This window comes from Poecilia mexicana, unplaced genomic scaffold, assembly GCF_051168715.1.
Source record: "Poecilia mexicana isolate PSO_F unplaced genomic scaffold, ASM5116871v1 scaffold_11, whole genome shotgun sequence".
In the NCBI taxonomy this organism is placed as follows: domain Eukaryota; kingdom Metazoa; phylum Chordata; class Actinopteri; order Cyprinodontiformes; family Poeciliidae; genus Poecilia; species Poecilia mexicana.
The window spans coordinates 27,797,644-27,817,242 of NW_028263380.1; the positions used below are offsets into that span (position 1 = coordinate 27,797,644).

Consider the following 19,599-nt stretch of genomic DNA (forward strand, 5'->3'; position numbering starts at 1 on the left):
GCGCGTCCCGATGGAGGGAGGAGCGCGTCCCGATGGAGGGAGGAGCGCGTCCCGATGGAGGGAGGAGCGCGTCCCGATGGAGGATGGAGCGCGTCCCGATGGAGGGAGGAGCGCGTCCCGATGGAGGGAGGAGCACGTCCCGATGGAGGGAGGAGCGCGTCCCGATGGAGGATGGAGCCCGTTCCGATGGAGGAGCCCGATGGAGGGAGGAGCGCGTCCCGATGGAGGATGGAGCCTGTCCCGATGGAGGGAGGAGCGCGTCCCGATGGAGGATGGAGCCCGTTCCGATGGAGGAGCCCGATGGAGGGAGGAGCGCGTCCCGATGGAGGATGGAGCCCGTCCCGATGGAGGGAGGAGCGCGTCCCGATGGAGGGAGGAGCGCGTCCCGATGGAGGATGGAGCCCGTCCCGATGGAGGGAGGAGCGCGTCCCGATGGAGGATGGAGCCCGTCCCGATGGATAGAGGAGCGCATCTCATCAGCTCCAATAGGCGAGAGCGGTCCATGAGGCGTCTATCCTTATATTATGTCTATGTTAAAGAGCCTCGTCGGCCCCACGGCGTTCTGATTAAGAAAATAAAAGTCTGACCAAAATGTCCAAGAACTTGATTGTTCTGTGTTACAACATTTGATATCAATATAAAACCAATTCAAAATTGTAATTATAGTACATCAGTGATTCTTGAGAATAGGAACAAAATGGGTTTTAATTTTCCCATAATTTTTTTTTGTTATTTCTCAACCTTATGGATGCAAATATGACAAATAATGTTTAGGAAATGTAAAGATGCTAAGGTGCAGGCTCCCAGTGGCAACATATTAAAAAAATTAAATGTTTAATGGACCTGACCCTGAACGTTGTCATCACCATCTGACAAAAATAAATAAAAAATCATTTTTAATGATCCTATTAGTGATATTTTTACTCATTTTTACAGACACATGCTTCTCAAGAAACAAAATAAATATTTAAAACCAAAAACAACAAAAAGTCCATCTGACAGAGTTGACACAGAGCTGAAGGTGGTGACAAACTAGTGAGTATAATAAAATACTTGATACATGTGAAGTAATGCAATTCATGTAAAATACATTAAAATTAATTAGTTGCACATTTAAGTGAGATTTGTCAACAATTTAACTGAAAGAGTCAGAAAAACTGACGGAGTTGACAAAATGCCAAACTACCTCAATTTATATGATGTTATTCTGAAGGAGGCCATATTGTAGCTCATCAGGTCCATGAAATCTTCACATTATACCAAAATTAAGCTTTTATTTCACAACATTTCATCAAAGTTTTGTAAATTGTCAGTTATGGAGTTGATACATCATGGTTGTGATGAGCAGCTTAGGAATAAAACAGAAGAAAAAACTAAAGAATAACTTAAGCTAACCGGAGCTAACTAGCCTCCTAGCAAAGGAAGATTCAATTGATTGATACTTTTATAATTATTTTTATGACTACTTATACTTAATTGTCACAATATATAATTTTAGTATTTCTTTAGTTATTGTAAACTATTATAATGTATTGAGTTCTGCTCCCGGACGAGGGATTTTACAGACATCATCCACCGACTACAATGTTTAAAATAAAAAATATTCAGCAAATACCAGGAAAACATATATTGTTGTGCTTACATGACCCAGGTTAGTTTAGTAAGATATTTGAAAAAAATTATATTTTGTGTATATTTTATTCAAATTTTGTGCTTTATCCATAGGACCTGTTTTGTCCCTATTCTCAAGAATCACTGACATCTATAATCACAATGCAGTGTCTGAGTTTATTTTGCATATTTACATACTTTGATGCTCTACTGTTACACAAAACACACTGATGTTTACAGACATTTATTAGAATTTGCTTGTTTTTGAATTCGAAGGTATACATCATTTTTAAATTAATTTTAAAATTAAAACGGGCTGAACTGTCAATTTGAAGATTGAGGCTTTGTGGGTTTTAATGGTTATAAATGGTTATATTCAATACCTGCTTAAAGTGTTATTTTCAAGATCCGCATTTAAACAAATGAACGTCTTTGAAAGGCACGTTGAAGTTATTAAATATGGCAGCACCTGGTGGAAGCAATCTGTTTAACCTCAGAGCGAATGGGCCTCATCAGGAGCTGCAGCGCCACCTCCAGGCTCATTTTCTCATGACTGCGTTCAGTGCGCAGAGTTCTCAAGAAAATACTCATTATATTCTTTCTCTGGTTCTCTGGTTTTTCAAACTACTTCTTCTCACTCTGTACTAAAGATAATTTCCACTGCAGGTCGGAATCGTGCTGGGCAGCAGCAGCAGTCAGTCCAACAACATAAAACAAGATGTCTTAAAAAATAGGTTCTATCATTCAAGTAGCACACATCTTATCTCTACATTATCAGTAAATACCCTCATTTCTCACTTTATTACACACACACACACACACACACACACACACACACACACACACACACACACACACACACACACACACACACACACACACAGATAAGTGTATTTGCTTCTATTGTCCCCGTCTCCTCACACCACACACCTGCTTTCACAAAAATATATCCACAGTTTTATACTTGCGTTCAAATGCATAATTAAGCTGTTCAGAATAAAGCAGCCCACTAAGTTTAGTTTATAAATCTGCTCAGGTGGGTAACATTACCTGGTGTGATTTTGGAAACTCTTGATATTTTCCCTGCTGCATGAGAGGATTTAGTGTTGCTGCCTGCATCACTAAATCAGGCAGCAACACTGCCTGATTTTCATCAGGCAGGTTTTATGAACATAAAACACGAGGTTTATGAGAACTTCATGATAATCTTATTACATTTGTAAACCAAGGAGGAAATGAAGCTGCAGGTTATTTTTAAAATAAAATATTAATTATAATGACATGTAGCATCGGGAGTTAATAACATTTTTGTTTTGTTTATGCATTTCTGCCTTAGATGAAGTATCAATGCATCTTGTGTTACTTGGTGATGTAAAACTAAATTCATTGCCATATCAGTTCATATTTATGGGGTCGAAAAGAATTTAATTTAGTTAATGAACAAAGTTATTAAAGAATTAAATCGCAAGTCTGAAAGGACACAATTCAATGTACTTATTAAAATTAAACATGTTTAATGAGACACATCAAGTCTTCAGAATCACAAACTCATGGATTCTTTGTTATCTTGAAGCAGAGGAGAAAATAAAACATATGCTTGATTATAGAAAGATAATAAACTACACAGCACGGGCGAGAATAAAACTATTAATCAAACAGCAGCAGCTGCTCCACCCAGCCGCCAGGGGGCGGCAGAGCGTCGCTGTCAGCTCGGTGGTGAAACTCGGAGCAGAAGCAGAGCAGCAGGCTGATGTTCAGTTCAGCTCCGGTAGTTTGATACCAGCTTGCTGCGAGATTACAGCGGCCTGGAATCCCACCGGAGTCCCGCTTTAGGCTGGAATATCCCGGAATATCCCGGTTTGTCCCGGAATATCCGGTTGATCCCGCTGGCTGCTGGAATGCCTCCGCAGCTCCTTCTCCTCTTCCTGGACTGACTTCCTTCCATCATGGCTGAAATGAGATGCAGAAAGTCTGCGGCTCTGGAGGGAGAAGCTGCAGAAGAGAGCAGGAGTGAGTTACAGAGACTTCCAGAACCTCCAGAACCTCCTTCCAGCTTCCGGTTTCCTGTTCTGACTCTGTCACCTGAGCAGGTGTGGCCGCAGAGGAAGAGGAGGAGAGGAGGGAGTCCAGAGGGGATGAAGATGGTCAGGAGGAGAGAGTCCAGCCATCCACGCGGAAATCTGCTGCAGGTAAAGAAACTGCGGGTCCAAACTCCTGGTCCGGTCCGGTCCGAACCGAACTCCTTCATGTTTACCTGACTTTGATCCAGAAATTATTTCAGGTTCTTCAGTTTTTTAATAAGAAGCTGAAATCCATCAGCGACACTGAGGGAAAACCACCAGAAATCATTTCTTCTTCAGTTACGTAACAAACTTTCAGGAGCTGAAGATTCACAACACAAGAAATTTATTTCTGAATTTACGTTTATGAATAAAAAACTTGAGTAGAAATAAGTCCAATTATTAAGAAATACAATTTTCTTCTTATTTTAATAGTTGTGAAAACTAATGATGACATATTGTGAAATTAAGACAAAATGCTTATTAATATTATTGATTATTAAACATGTTTTTAGGCTGAGCCAATAAAAGGTGGACGAGTTAAAGTTGTTCCTCTCTTCATTTCAGCATGTAGTGATTAAATGTATCATAACTTTTATTTTACCAGGAAAAAACCTTTTTTCCAACAGCAGAGAGGCAGCAACCAATGGCCTCCAGCTGTTTTACTTATGAAACATCAACAATTTTAATACGACGTTTCTGAAATTTAGATCCAGATTCCTCATTCTGCAGCTTCATGACCGGTCCTGGTCCTGGTTCTGGTCCCTGTCCTGGTTCTAGTCCCGGTCCTGGTCCCGGTCCCGGTCCGTTTGTTTCAGACTTCCTGTTATGTGTTGTGCTGTGTGCCGTCCTCAGCCAGCTGGCTGCAGTCTGTGCTCAGGATGTTCTTCGGGGCGATGGCAGCAGTGGCCTGCGGGATGCTGTACGCCGGCTACCTGTCTGGGTTCCACGACAGGAAGTTCTGGTTTTCTAGCAGGCAGGTGGGTGGCGATGGGCTCTCTGTGCTGCGTGTGCGGCGCCGGCTCAAGCTGTTCTGTGGCTGCAGGAGCTGGAGCGGGAAGCGTCGTTCCCGGGTGGCAGCGGCCTCTACTACCACTACTACAAGCGCCTGCTGGCGGCGCCGTCCTTCAGCTCAGGTACCGCCGCCGCCGCCTCACCTGAGGCCGGCCGGCGCCACCGTGACCGGCTGTGATTGGTGCTTTCAGGGTTCTACGAGCTGACGGAGGATAACGGCACCGTGTCAGGCCGGACCATCAACGCCGTGGAGCGGCTGTTCCTCTACCCAGAACTCATCACCAGCTTCCTCTACCGGGTCACAGGCAGCCAGGTGAGGAAATCACCTGAGACACCTGAAACCATCTGATTCACTGGCACAGAGAACCGGGTGGTACCAGCTGCAACCTGAACAAAGAACCACAGAAAACACACTGGGAGGCCTCTGATTGGCCCACTGGATCCAGTGGGAGGCCTCTGATTGGCCCAGTGGATCCAGTGGGAGACCTCTGATTGGCCCAGTGGATCCAGTGGGAGGCCTCTGATTGGCCCAGTGGATCCAGTGGGAGACCTCTGATTGGCCCAGTGGATCCAGTGGGAGGCCTCTGATTGGCCCAGTGGATCCAGTGGGAGACCTCTGATTGGCCCAGTGGATCCAGTGGGAGGCCTCTGATTGGCCCAGTGGATCCAGTGGGGGGGCCTCTGATTGGCCCAGTGGATCCAGTGGGAGGCCTCTGATTGGCCCAGTGGATCCAGTGGGAGGCCTCTGATTGGCCCAGTGGATCCATCGGGGGGCCTCTGATTGACCCAGTGGATCCAGTGGGAGGCCTCTGATTGGCCCAGTGGATCCAGTGGGAGGCCTCTGATTGGCCCAGTGGATCCAGTGGGAGGCCTCTGATTGGCCCAGTGGATCCAGTGGGAGGCCTCTGATTGACCCAGTGGATCCAGTGGGAGGCCTCTGATTGACCCAGTGGATCCAGTGGGAGGCCTCTGATTGGCCCAGTGGATCCAGTGGGAGGCCTCTGATTGGCCCAGTGGATCCAGTGGGAGGCCTCTGATTGGCCCAGATATTAATGTACAAACTCTTATAGAGGTTTCTTAAAATCTAAATTAGAAATAAACCAGTAAAATACGAACTGAGGAAGAAAAAGTTTCACATTAAAAAGCAAAAATGTGAAGCTGTTAAACCAGGGGTTAAAGGTCGTCTTTCCTTCATCTGGAGTTCTGTGAGCTCTGACTGGGACAGGTCTGATCCATCCTGACCCAGAACCCGTCCCCTGTGTCCCTCCAGAACCGGGTGGAGCCCGTCTCCTTCTACCTGGGCTCGGTGTTCGGCCTGCAGGCCGTCTGCGTCTCGGCGCTGTTTGTGTGCAGCTGGGCCCTGAGCGGTACCTGCGTGGCCGGCATGCTGGCCGTGTCCTGGTTCGTCATCAACAGGTGAGCGGGCCGGGCCGGAGCTGGGCCGCAGCCGGGCCGGACCCGGCTGTAACGCCCCGTGTGGTTCTGCAGGCAGGACGCCAGCAGAGTGGAGCAAGGCGTTCCTCTGAGGGAGAACTGGGCCCTGCCGTTCTTCTCCTGCCAGGTGGCGGCGCTGACCGGCTTCCTGAGCCGCAGCACTGGTTCTGCTTCCGAGGTGGGTTCTGGTTCTGACCCGGCTGCTGTGGACCGGAACCCCGGCGTGGTTCTGACCCGTGTTTCCCTGCAGATGTTCTGCTACCTGATGCTGAGCGCCTGCAGCTTCAGCTTCCTGCTGCTGTGGGAACTCGGACACTACTTCCTGTTCGTCCAGGGCGTCTGCCTGGTTCTGCTGGACTCACTGGACCTGGTACCGCCGCGTAAGGTAAGGACCGGACCGGACCGGGTCTCTGCCTGGTTCCAGTCATGAAGTAATATTGAATAAGTCTGCGGTTCTGACGATTCGGGTCAACCCGGCCTGTTTCTCCCCAGACGGCCGACATCTACAGGGCGTACCTGGGCTCACTGGTTCTGGTCTACCTGGCCCAGTTCCAGAACGCCTCCCTGCTCAGCTCTCCTCTGCTCAGCCTCCTGATTGGCTCGGTGCCAGCCAGGTACTTGCAGGTAGAGTTAGCCCCGCCCCCTATGGCACGGCTGATGTGATTGGCTGCTTTGATGTGGACTGAGTGTTTGTGCTTGCAGAGGAAGATGAAGATGAAGATGAAGGTGGGTCGTCTGGGTGCCAGAGTGATGAAGCTGCTGCAGGTTCACCTGGTCTTCAGCTGCGTTTTCACCTGCAGCTTCCTGGTGAAGGTGAGCTCAGCACGGTGCCTCTACTGCCCCCTACTGCCTCCTGCTGCCTCCTACTGTCCCCCACTGCCTCCTACTGCCCCCTACTGCCTCCTATTACCTCCTACTGCCTCCTGCTACCTCCTACTGCCTCCTATTGCCTCCTACTGCCCCCCACTGCCTCCTACTGCCCCCTACTGCCTCCTATTGCCCCCTACTGTCCCCCACTGCCTCCTACTGCCCCCTACTGCCTCCTGCTGCCTCCTACTGTCCCCCTCTGCCTCCTACTGCCCCCTACTGCCTCCTATTGCCTCCTACTGCCTCCTGCTGCCTCCTACTGTCCCCCGCTGCCTCCTATTGCCCCCCGCGGCCTCTTATTGCCTCCTATTGCCCCCTACTGCCTCCTATTGCCCCCTGCTGAATCCTACTGTCCCCCGCTGCCTCCTATTGCCCCCTACTGCCTCCTATTGCCCCCCCCTGCCTCCTATTGCCTTCTATTGTCCCCCGCTGCCCCCCGCTACTCCCTCCTGCCTCCTACTGCCTCCTGCTGCCTTTTACTGCCCCCTACTGCCTCCTATTGCCCCCTGCTGCCTCCTATTGCCCCCTGCTGCCTCCTATTGTCCCCCGCTGCCCCCCCGCTGCCTCCTACTGCCTCCTATTGCCCCCCGCTGCCTCCTATTGTCCCCCGCTGCCTCCTACTGCCTCCTATTGCCCCCCGCTGCCTCCTATTGCCTCCTACTGCTCCCGCTGCCTATTGCCTCCTACTGTCCCCTACTGCCTCCTATTGCCCCTACTGCCTCCTACTGCCACTTGCTGCCTCCTACTGCCCCCCGCTGCCTCCTATTGCCTCCTACTGTCCCCCGCTGCCTCCTATTGCCGCCTACTGCCTCCTACTGTCCCCCGCTGCCCCCTCCTGCCTCCTACAGCCTCCTGTTGCCTTTTACTGACCCCTACTGCCTCCTATTGCCCCCTGCTGCCTCCTACTGTCCCCCGCTGCCCCCTGCTGCCTCCTATTGCCTCCTACTGTCCCCCGCTGCATCCTACTGCCTCCTATTGCCCCCTGCTGCCTCCTACTGCCCCCTGCTGCCTCCTACTGCCTCCTATTGCCTCCTACTGCCCCCTACTGCCTCCTGCTGCCTCCTACTGTCCCCCGCTGCCTCCTATTGCCCCCCGCGGCCTCTTATTGCCTCCTATTGCCCCCTACTGCCTCCTATTGCCCCCAGCTGCCTCCTACTGTCCCCCGCTGCCTCCTATTGCCCCCCGCGGCCTCTTATTGCCTCCTATTGCCCCCTACTGCCTCCTATTGCCCCCCCTGCCTCCTATTGCCTTCTATTGTCCCCCGCTGCCCCCCGCTACTCCCTCCTGCCTCCTACTGCCTCCTGCTGCCTTTTACTGACCCCTACTGCCTCCTATTGCCCCCTGCTGCCTCCTACTGTCCCCCGCTGCCCCCTGCTGCCTCCTATTGCCTCCTACTGTCCCCCGCTGCATCCTATTGCCCCCCGCGGCCTCTTATTGCCTCCTATTGCCCCCCCTGCCTCCTATTGCCTTCTATTGTCCCCCGCTGCCCCCCGCTACTCCCTCCTGCCTCCTATTGCCGCCTACTGCCTCCTACTGTCCCCCGCTGTCCCCTCCTGCCTCCTGCTGCCTTTTACTGACCCCTACTGCCTCCTATTGCCCCCTGCTGCCTCCTATTGCCTCCTACTGTCCCCCGCTGCCTCCTACTGCCTCCTATTGCCCCCTGCTGCCTCCTACTGCCCCCTGCTGCCTCCTATTGCCCCCCGCTGCCTCCTACTGCCTCCTATTGCCCCCCGCTGCCTCCTACTGCCTCCTATTGCCCCCCGCTGCCTCCTATTGTCCCCCGCTGCCTCCTATTGCCCCCCGCTGCCTCCTACTGCGTCCTATTGCCCCCCGCTGCCTCCTACTGCCTCCTATTGCCCCCTACTGCCTCCTACTGCCCCCTGCTGCCTCCTGCTGTCCCCCGCTGCCTCCTACTGCCTCCTATTGCCCCCTACTGCCTCCTACTGCCCCCTGCTGCCTCCTGCTGTCCCCTGCTGCCCCCGCTGCCTCCTACTGCCTGCTATTGCCCACCGCTGCCTCCTACTGCCTCCTATTGCCCCCCACTGCCTCCTACTGCTGCCTTTTACTGCCTCCTACTGCCCCCTGCTGCCTCCTACTGCCTCCTGCTGCCTCCTATTGCCCCCTACTGCTTCCTATTGCCCCTACTGCCTCCTATTGCCCCCCGCTGCCTCTTGTTGCCTCCTACTGCCCCCTACTGCCACCTGCTGCCTCCTACTGCCCCCTGCTGCCTCCTACTGCCTCCTGCTGCCTTTTACTGCCCCCTACTGCCTCCTATTGCCCCCCGCTGCCTCTTGTTGCCTCCTACTGCCCCCTACTGCCACCTGCTGCCTCCTACTGCCCCCTGCTGCCTCCTACTGCCTCCTGCTGCCTTTTACTGCCCCCTATTGCCTCCTATTGCCTCCTACTGCATCCTACTGCCCCCTGCTGCCTCCTACTGCCCCCCGCTGCCTCCTATTGCCCCCTGCTGCCTCCTACTGTCCCCCACTGCCTCCTATTGCCCCCTGCTGCCTCCTACTGTCCCCCGCTGCCTCCTATTGCCCCCCGCTGCCTCTTGTTGCCTCCTATTGCCCCCCGCTGCCTCTTGTTGCCTCCTGCTGCCTCCTATTGCCCCCCGCTGCCTCTTGTTGCCTCCTACTGCCCCCTACTGCCTCCTACTGCCTCCTGCTGCCTTTTACTGCCACCTGCTGCCTCCTATTGCCCCCCGCTGCCTCTTGTTGCCTCCTACTGCCCCCCGCTGCCTCCTATTGCCCCCTGCTGCCTCCTACTGTCCCCCGCTGCCTCCTACTGCCCCCCGCTGCCTCTTATTGCCTCCTATTGCCCTTTACTGCCTCCTACTGCCCCCTGCTGCCTCCTACTGCCTCCTGCTGCCTTTTACTGCCCCTTACTGCCTCCTATTGCCCCCTGCTGCCTCCTACTGTCCCCTGCTGCCTCCTATTGCCCCCTACTGCCTCCTATTGCCCCCACTGCCTCCTACTGTCCCCTGCTGCCTCCTACTGCCCCCCGCTGCCTCTTATTGCCTCCTATTGCCCCCTACTGCTTCCTATTGCCCCTACTGCCTCCTACTGCCACCTGCTGCCTCCTATTGCCCCCCGCTGCCTCTTGTTGCCTCCTATTGCCCCCTACTGCCACCTGCTGCCTCCTACTGCCCCCCGCTGCCTCTTATTGCCTCCTATTGCCCCCTACTGCCTCCTATTGCCCCCTACTGCCTCCTACTGTCCCCCGCTGCCCCCCGCTGCCTCCTACTGCCTCCTATTGCCCCCTGCTGCCTCCTATTGCCCTCTGCTGCCTCCTACTGCCCCCTGCTGCCCCCTACTGCCCCCTGCTGCCTCCTATTTCCCCCTGCTGCCTCCTACTGTCCCCCGCTGCCCCCCGCTGCCTCCTACTGCCTCCTATTGCCCCCTGCTGCCTCCTATTGCCCCTTACTGCCTCCTATTGCCCCTTACTGCCTCCTATTGCCCCCTACTGCCTCCTACTGTCCCCTGCTGCCTCCTACTGCCCCCTGCTGCCCCCTACTGCCCCCTGCTGCCTCCTATTGCCCCCTGCTGCCTCCTATTGCCCCCTGCTGCCTCCTACTGTCCCCCGCTGCCCCCCGCTGCCTCCTACTGCCTCCTATTGCCCCCTGCTGCCTCCTATTGCCCCCTGCTGCCTCCTACTGTCCCCCGCTGCCCCCCGCTGCCTCCTACTGCCTCCTACTGCCTCCTATTGCCCCCTGCTGCCTCGTATTGCCCCCTGCTGCCTCCTACTGTCCCCTACTGCCTCCTACTGTCCCCTGCAGCCTCCTATTGCCCCCTACTGCCCCCTGCTGCCTCCTATTGCCCCCCGCTGCCTCCTACTGCCTCCTACTGTCCCCTGCTGCCTCCTATTGCCCCCTACTGCCCCCTGCTGCCCCCTGCTGCCTCCTATTGCCCCCCGCTACCTCCTATTGCCTCCTACTGTCCCCTGCTGCCTCCTACTGCCCCCCGCTGCCTCCTACTGCCTCCTATTGCCCCCTGCTGCCTCCTACTGCCCCCCGCTGCCTCCTACTGCCTCCTATTGCCCCCTGCTGCCCCCTGCTGCCTCCTATTGCCTCCTATTGCCCCCTGCTGCCTCCTATTGCCCCCTGCTGCCTCCTACTGCCCCCTGCTGCCTCCTGCTGTCCCCCGCTGCCTCCTACTGCCTCCTATTGCCCCCTACTGCCTCCTACTGCCCCCTGCTGCCTCCTGCTGTCCCCTGCTGCCCCCGCTGCCTCCTACTGCCTGCTATTGCCCACCGCTGCCTCCTACTGCCTGCTATTGCCCACCGCTGCCTCCTACTGCCTCCTATTGCCCCCCACTGCCTCCTACTGCTGCCTTTTACTGCCTCCTACTGCCCCCTGCTGCCTCCTACTGCCTCCTGCTGCCTCCTATTGCCCCCTACTGCTTCCTATTGCCCCTACTGCCTCCTATTGCCCCCCGCTGCCTCTTGTTGCCTCCTACTGCCCCCTACTGCCACCTGCTGCCTCCTACTGCCCCCTGCTGCCTCCTACTGCCTCCTGCTGCCTTTTACTGTCCCCCACTGCCTCCTATTGCCCCCTGCTGCCTCCTACTGTCCCCCGCTGCCTCCTATTGCCCCCCGCTGCCTCTTGTTGCCTCCTATTGCCCCCCGCTGCCTCTTGTTGCCTCCTGCTGCCTCCTATTGCCCCCCGCTGCCTCTTGTTGCCTCCTACTGCCCCCTACTGCCTCCTACTGCCTCCTGCTGCCTTTTACTGCCACCTGCTGCCTCCTATTGCCCCCCGCTGCCTCTTGTTGCCTCCTACTGCCCCCCGCTGCCTCCTATTGCCCCCTGCTGCCTCCTACTGTCCCCCGCTGCCTCCTACTGCCCCCCGCTGCCTCTTATTGCCTCCTATTGCCCTTTACTGCCTCCTACTGCCCCCTGCTGCCTCCTACTGCCTCCTGCTGCCTTTTACTGCCCCTTACTGCCTCCTATTGCCCCCTGCTGCCTCCTACTGTCCCCTGCTGCCTCCTATTGCCCCCTACTGCCTCCTATTGCCCCCACTGCCTCCTACTGTCCCCTGCTGCCTCCTACTGCCCCCTGCTGCCTCTTATTGCCTCCTATTGCCCCCTACTGCTTCCTATTGCCCCTACTGCCTCCTACTGCCACCTGCTGCCTCCTATTGCCCCCCGCTGCCTCTTGTTGCCTCCTATTGCCCCCTACTGCCACCTGCTGCCTCCTACTGCCCCCCGCTGCCTCTTATTGCCTCCTATTGCCCCCTACTGCCTCCTATTGCCCCCTACTGCCTCCTACTGTCCCCCGCTGCCCCCCGCTGCCTCCTACTGCCTCCTATTGCCCCCTGCTGCCTCCTATTGCCCTCTGCTGCCTCCTACTGCCCCCTGCTGCCCCCTACTGCCCCCTGCTGCCTCCTATTTCCCCCTGCTGCCTCCTACTGTCCCCCGCTGCCCCCCGCTGCCTCCTACTGCCTCCTATTGCCCCCTGCTGCCTCCTATTGCCCCCTGCTGCCTCCTTCTGTCCCCTGCTGCCTCCTATTGCCCCTTACTGCCTCCTATTGCCCCCTACTGCCTCCTATTGCCCCCTACTGCCTCCTACTGTCCCCTGCTGCCTCCTACTGCCCCCCGCTGCCTCTTGTTGCCTCCTATTGCCCTTTACTGCCTCCTACTGCCCCCTGCTGCCTCCTACTGCCCCCTGCTGCCTCCTATTGCCCCTTACTGCCTCCTATTGCCCCCTACTGCCTCCTATTGCCCCCTATTGCCTCCTATTGCCCCCTACTGCCTCCTATTGCCCCCTACTGCCTCCTACTGTCCCCCGCTGCCCCCCGCTGCCTCCTACTGCCTCCTATTGCCCCCTGCTGCCTCCTATTGCCCTCTGCTGCCTCCTACTGCCCCCTGCTGCCCCCTACTGCCCCCTGCTGCCTCCTATTGCCCCCTGCTGCCTCCTATTGCCCCCTGCTGCCTCCTACTGTCCCCCGCTGCCCCCCGCTGCCTCCTACTGCCTCCTATTGCCCCCTGCTGCCTCCTATTGCCCCCTGCTGCCTCCTACTGTCCCCCGCTGCCCCCCGCTGCCTCCTACTGCCTCCTATTGCCCCCTGCTGCCTCCTATTGCCCCCTGCTGCCTCCTACTGTCCCCTACTGCCTCCTACTGTCCCCTGCAGCCTCCTATTGCCCCCTACTGCCCCCTGCTGCCTCCTATTGCCCCCCGCTGCCTCCTACTGCCTCCTACTGTCCCCTGCTGCCTCCTATTGCCCCCTACTGCCCCCTGCTGCCCCCTGCTGCCTCCTATTGCCCCCCGCTACCTCCTATTGCCTCCTACTGTCCCCTGCTGCCTCCTACTGCCCCCCGCTGCCTCCTACTGCCTCCTATTGCCCCCTGCTGCCTCCTACTGCCCCCCGCTGCCTCCTACTGCCTCCTATTGCCCCCTGCTGCCCCCTGCTGCCTCCTATTGCCCCCTGCTGCCCCCTGCTGCCTCCTACTGCCCCCTGCTGCCTCCTACTGCCTCCTACTGCCTCCTATTGCCTCCTACTGCCTCCTATTGCCCCCTGCTGCCTCCTACTGCCCCCTGCTGCCCCCTACTGCCCCCTGCTGCTCTCATTCACATGGTCTCTCTCCCTTCCAGAAGCTCTTACCGGACAGCGGCGCCGATTTCACCCTGCAGCTCCTGGAGGCCAAGTTGGGTCTGAACTCGACGGCGTGAGTCGGACACTTCCTGTTGACCCATCCAACATGGCGTCCATCTTCTCTCACGCTGTTTCTGCTCTTCCTCCTCAGAGACTTCGTCATCAACTTCCTGCTGTGCCAGGAAGCGCTGCGGGCCCCGGGCCAGGACTTTTTCCTGCGACTGACCCAAACCTCGCTGCTGCCCTTCTATGTCCTGGTTCTGACTGTCTGCCTGCTGTCCGCCCTGCAGGCCGCCTTCAGGAGGCTCAGGTGAGCCGGGCCGGAGCCAGAACCTTTTAGTGGTTCTGTGGATGGTTGGGAGTTTGTCCAACATGGAGGCTGGCAGTTGTTTCAGATTGTGAAGGGGAACCTGCAGCTTTGGGTTGATGACATCACAGCAGGTAGGAAGATCATCATTCCAGCTGGTTCTGATCCGGGTCATAAAGTCCCAGAGAGGAAATGCCTCCAACAGGCAGTTTAGTTCATAAAAATGAATTTAAAAGCTCTCTGCCTCCTGTGATGTCATCAGAAACGTTTGTGAGGAATCTTGTTTTTGGAGATTTTAAATCTGGTTTTCCAGCAGAATAAATCGGCTTCCTGCTGCGATGTTGTTCTGTTGGTGACAAAATGCACAGCAAGACTTTTTGGTTGAGTTTCCCGTGACGTCGACCTTTAACCTGTCTGCCTGCCCAGCGGCCGGCCAATCAGCAGCAGCCCGAGGCTGGAGGACGGGCGAATCGGAGAGCAGCCTGCCGTCGCTTATCACCTCCTCCACACCCTGCTGCTCGGCGTCCTGACGCTGCTGTTCGACGGGTCAGTCTGTCCTGATGTCTCTGTCCTGATGTCTCTGTCTGTCCTGATGTCTCTGTCCTGATGTCTCTGTCTGTCCTGATGTCTCCGTCCTGATGTCCATCTGTCCTCTTTCTGTCCTGCAGGGTGAAGTATTTGTGGACGCCATCCGTCTGCATGTTCACGGCGTTCGGCGTTTGTTCTCCTGACCTCTGGATGACCTTGTTCAAGCGGCTCAGGCTGAAGTCCGTCCATCCGGTCGTGTTGGTCAGTATCAACCAATCAGGATGAGTAGATATTAAATATTTACTCCAGTAAATATTAATTATTTTGTTGTGATGCATTCAGGCTCTCAGTGATGTATTTATATAATTGTTTAATGCAACAAAAGTTTGAGAAAGTAAAGAAGCTGAAGTCTTTTAGAAAACTTGCTTCTCTAAAACACTTGGTTATTCTTTGTTGTCATGGCAACATGTTATTAAAATGGTGAGACGGTTCTTAGAAAGTTGTCTTGTTTCTTCATACTCAGTTCTTCATAATAACGTCTGAGGACAGCTACGAGTCTGACTTCCTGTTTCAGCTGTTGGTGCTCGGCGCCGTGCTGAGGATCCATAAACGGTCCGGTTCTGGTTCTGAGCCTCTGCTGTTGTTTTCTGTCCAGTCTCTGATCCTGAGCACGGCGGTTCCGACCATCATCGGCTTCAGCTTGTGGAGAGAGGTGAGAATCCGGCACTCATGAAACGTTCCTGCAGGGAGAAGGTTCTGTTCATGAAAGGTCCGCCTGGTTCTGGATCCATCCGGGTCCAACGGTTCCACCCAGATCCTCCCACTGAGGCCATTTCCCAAGATGGTCATCAACGGCCAACATTTATCACAGATGAATTCTTTTGCTGTCAAACATTTGGACCCATAGAAATAATATTTACAGATAATGTTTTGCTTTTTCAAGATGGCCGCCCTCGCTCTCGGGACTGAAATTTCCAACTAGATGGATCTGTTTGGTGCCAAAAAGATGGCCGCCATATATGGACACACTAAAATCAGCTGTAAAACAAGAATCTTTGCTTTGCTAAAGCTAAACTGCTAACAGATAAAAAATGAGTTGAATGAAGAAGACCAAAGCAGAAAACAAATGATGTGGCATGAAGTTCAGCCAAGTCATGAAAATGGGCAACACTTATGACAATGACTGGCTTAAAAGGCTCAAAAACACCGGCCATCTTGAAAAATGGCCGTCATTCTGAAATTCCAGTGGCTGATGGGAAATATAAAGGGGTTAGCATGCTAATGCTAATGCTGGGTGCACCGCTGGATGTTTGCCGTTGCAGTTCTACCCGCGGGTTCTGGCGGAGCTGGCCGACCTGCAGGAGTTCTACGACCCAGACCTGATGGAGCTGATCGCCTGGATCAGGTGCTTCTTTTGGACTCTCTGTACGGCGGTCCTGGTTCCGGTCCAGGTTCTGGTTGTGGTCCCAGTAACCCAGTCTCTCTGCAGGTCTCAGGCTCCATCTGTGTTCGCCGGCAGCCCTGTTCTACTGGGAACCATCAAACTGTGTTCCGGTTCCGTCGTCACCAGTTTACCCGTTTACTCTGACTTGGACCTGCTGAGGAGAACCGAAGACGTGAGTTCAGATTATTTTATAATCTAGAGCCAGAAAATCTGGATTAAACTGGAGAAAGAAGCTGCTGCTGACGACTTCCTGTCTGTGGCTCCTACTTCCTGTTTTATACAGATTAACATGTTTCTGCCTGGTAGAATGAGATGTTTTCCTGTCTTTCATGTCTTGAAATGTTTTTTTTATAATCAAAACGGTCTCCATGTTGAAACTGTTTATGAGATAATCTGAAGATTTCCTGAGCTACTATTGACGAAATGCTCCAAAAACAACCAATCAGAGCCTGGAGGCGGGGCTTAGTGCTGTCAGTCAACCTCATGCACCCTAGACCAGTGGTCCCCAACCTCCGGTCCGTGGACCAATTGGTACCAGGCCGTGCAAGAAATAATTAAATATTTCCGTTTTATGTATTATTTGAGTCTGTAGGATCTTTTATTTTGAAAATCCTTTAACCGGATTCTCTGTTACTGGTGCGCCAACACTGAGCCCACAAGCAGCAAAATGAGTAAGAAATGGATCAGATGTCTTTGGAAAGTTTCTTTGCAAAGGGGAAAAGGTCCAGAGAAGAGACAGGAGGATGGATTTATCCCAGACCGGTAGGTGAGTCAAACATTACAAGCCGCTCTGTGTAACATGCGGCGACCGGCTGCTAATGAGGCAATGAAGCTTCAAACTGCTTCACCACGTAGAGACCAAGCAGGCTGAGGATATAAGCAACACTTCGGGTGTCATTGTCTCCATCACTCCCTGATGTCTCGGTGCAGAGAAACAAGGTCAGGGCTCCGTTAGTCTTTATCGTGAGTTAAAATGTTCACGAAAGTAAAATGCTCGTTTTTGTGGCGCATCTGTATCTTATTTTGAAGGCATATGTAAACGTTACCATAGCGACCAGAGTCAGAGTTTGGGCAGTGGAGAGGAGATGAGTAGAGTTGTGAGTCTTAAGCCTGGTTTAGACGGCAAGATTTAAGGATGTCGGCCGATTCTCCAAACCTCTGAGACCACAGAGCTGATAAAAGTCCAACAGGTTCGATCGGTTCGTGTTCAGCCTCAAGGCAGGAGCAACACGATATCAGAAGCAAATCCACAAAACTCCCAACATAACGGGAATTTAGAATAACCAAACACGGATGACGATGTAGAAGCAATAGTGACAGTTTGTGGAGACATTTTAAGAGATAAAAGAAACAAAAAGAAAAGGCGGTGGATGAAAGGCAGCGGGAGCAGCAGCTCTATCTGCTGCTCTATGATTAGGAGGTGACTGTGTGTTTTCATAGTTAACATTTTTAACTGAATAAACATAAACATATATAATAATGACCTTTAGATTTAATAATAAACATTTCCACATATCATCTCCGATATGTCAGCTGTTTGGGATTCCCCTCTGTTCTGACGTCACCGCGCTTTCTGATTGGCTACCTGTCACATTCAGCAGGTTGTGTTCTCGTTCCCAGTCAGGGAAAACCCCACAGGCTGCGATAAAAGGGCCAAGACAACCAAACTGGGCATATTCAGGATTTAGTGGGAACACCAACATGCAGAACAACATGCAAGATTGTGATTGACAGCAGTAAGACCTGCCTCCTGGCTCTGATTGGTTGTTTCTAGTTCGCGCTGGGAGAAGATTGAGGAACTTGATATTTTCACAGATTATCTGTCACAAAACAAACTGTCACAACATGTTTGAACAAATATTGTATAAAATATTGTTTCTAAAAGTTAGCTGTGGTTTAAGTGCGAAGCGTTCTGCAGACAGTAGCTGGTGATAAATGCTTCGATGGGTGTGTCCCTCAGACTTTCCAGGTGTACGCCATGATGTCTGCCGAGGACGTCTACAAGCGGCTGGCGGCCCACAGAACCGCCTTCGTCATCGTGGAGGAGTCCATCTGCAGCGACGTCCAGCTGAGGACGGGCTGCCGGGTCAAAGACCTGCTGGACGCCGCCAACAGACAGGTGAGTCCCGCTGCAGGCCCGACCCACCGCGACACCTTCTGGTGCTCACCGGCTGCGTGTTCTGACCCGTTCAGGCGGCCCGGTCCCAGATGGACTCCTTCTCCAAGCACGGCCGCTTCTGCCAGGAGGTCAAGATGAACTATTCCCCCTACACCAACTACTTCACCCGGGTGTTCTGGAACCGCTCGTACCACGTCTACAGGGTGAACCCCGTCATCTCCTTCCAGTACTGACCGCCGGACGGCTCTGGACCGGTTCTGGACTCTGCAGTCCTAGCTGCAGTACTGCTGATGGCCACATGGTGGACGAAGAGGTGCTTCGATCCTCGCTCAAGTCACAGCCGGTTCTGATTGTCTGAAGCTCTGGGTTGGTCAGGTTCTGCAGTGGGAATGTCCTGCACAGACGTGGTTCTGAGCAAAAATTATAGGTCAGAATAAAAAATAAAAAAAAAATCAGACCTGAAGATGGCAAGGAACTGGACTGAGCTCCAACGAGACGATCTTCAGAAAACCTGAAGATCTGCTGACCTGGAACATTTAAAGGACGGACGGACGGACAGTGTGGCTCCTGTTTGGATCCTTCTTCTTCCTCATGGAGAAATCCTGCTCCAGTGATTCTACCCTGCAGGAATGGGGTCATGCAATCATTTGGTCATGCGATCCAGTGGATGTCGTGTTTATTTGGCCGTCATTTTGTTTTTCCTCCGTCGTTCGCAGACTTCCTGAATGTTTCAGCCACCGTTACCACGGTAACAGCGTCAGGTGATGAACACCTGGAGAGATCTGAAGGAGGTTCTGGTTCCTCTTCTTATCAGGGTTTAAATTAGAACTCATTCAGTCCCAAAACCCAAAGTGGATGTGGCGGTTCTGTTTACCCCCAGGAAAAGAGGGCGTCGCCATGGCAACCCTGTTGTTTTTAACTCCTGTTGCTGTGGCGTGGTTTTAGCCTGGCCTGCAGATTTGATCAGGAACTACTGAGAAAGATGAAACGATATTATAAATGACGCAACAAAATCCTGTTTTTTATTTCTGTCCCTTTCTGTCTTTGCTTCAAAAATTCAAACAATGAATATTTTGTCCCTTTAATCAGTTCAGCTGCAGATTTTCCTCTGGAATATTTTGTTTTCATGCAGTTTATTGGACAGAAAACCATTTCCTGAATGTTTTGCTGTTTTCTGGATTTTCTGCTTCATCTTTCCTCTACATGGTTCCACCTGCAGCGCTGCTGCTGCATGAACAGTCTGCTTTCAGGGATTTTTATATAAATATTATTTTAAGCTGCTTGTATCAAACAGCGGCGGTCCTTCTGCCTCAGAGTGAAATTTCAGCTGAGAATCTCTCAGAATTAAATCACTGATCTGATTACGATGTTTGTGTTTCTGGTTCTTCTGCAGTTATGATCAGAAAGTTTTATTATCAGATTCCTGCTCAGACAGAATTTATCCGCCTTCTTCCTAACTCCAAAGAAGTCGTGGAGGGAAGCTAATATTGAAGAAATATCTCTGTTAATCATTTCAGCTCAATTATGAAATTAGATACATTTATTTTTCTTTATTCATATTATATCTTAATTCCAGTTTATTATGAAACGGAGCTGTTTTTAAATAGTTTCCCGAGCGGCGCATAAATA

General features: G+C 53.1%; 1 protein-coding gene across 1 annotated transcript; it reads left to right on the top strand.

The window, feature by feature from the left end:
• Window positions 1-3,290: 3,290 nt before the first annotated feature.
• LOC106908378 (dpy-19 like 4) lies at window positions 3,291-19,337 on the top strand. The gene is made up of 19 exons (XM_014974456.2): window positions 3,291-3,621; window positions 3,702-3,800; window positions 4,527-4,651; window positions 4,717-4,807; window positions 4,877-4,998; window positions 5,956-6,101; window positions 6,174-6,297; window positions 6,370-6,504; window positions 6,612-6,743; window positions 6,822-6,932; window positions 13,572-13,645; window positions 13,724-13,882; window positions 14,306-14,425; window positions 14,548-14,668; window positions 15,063-15,119; window positions 15,730-15,812; window positions 15,897-16,023; window positions 17,812-17,970; window positions 18,045-19,337. Exons 1-19 carry the CDS (start codon window positions 3,558-3,560, stop codon window positions 18,201-18,203), a joined length of 2,208 nt encoding a protein of 735 aa, XP_014829942.2. The 5' UTR covers window positions 3,291-3,557; the 3' UTR covers window positions 18,204-19,337.
• The last annotated feature ends 262 nt before the right edge of the window (window positions 19,338-19,599 follow it).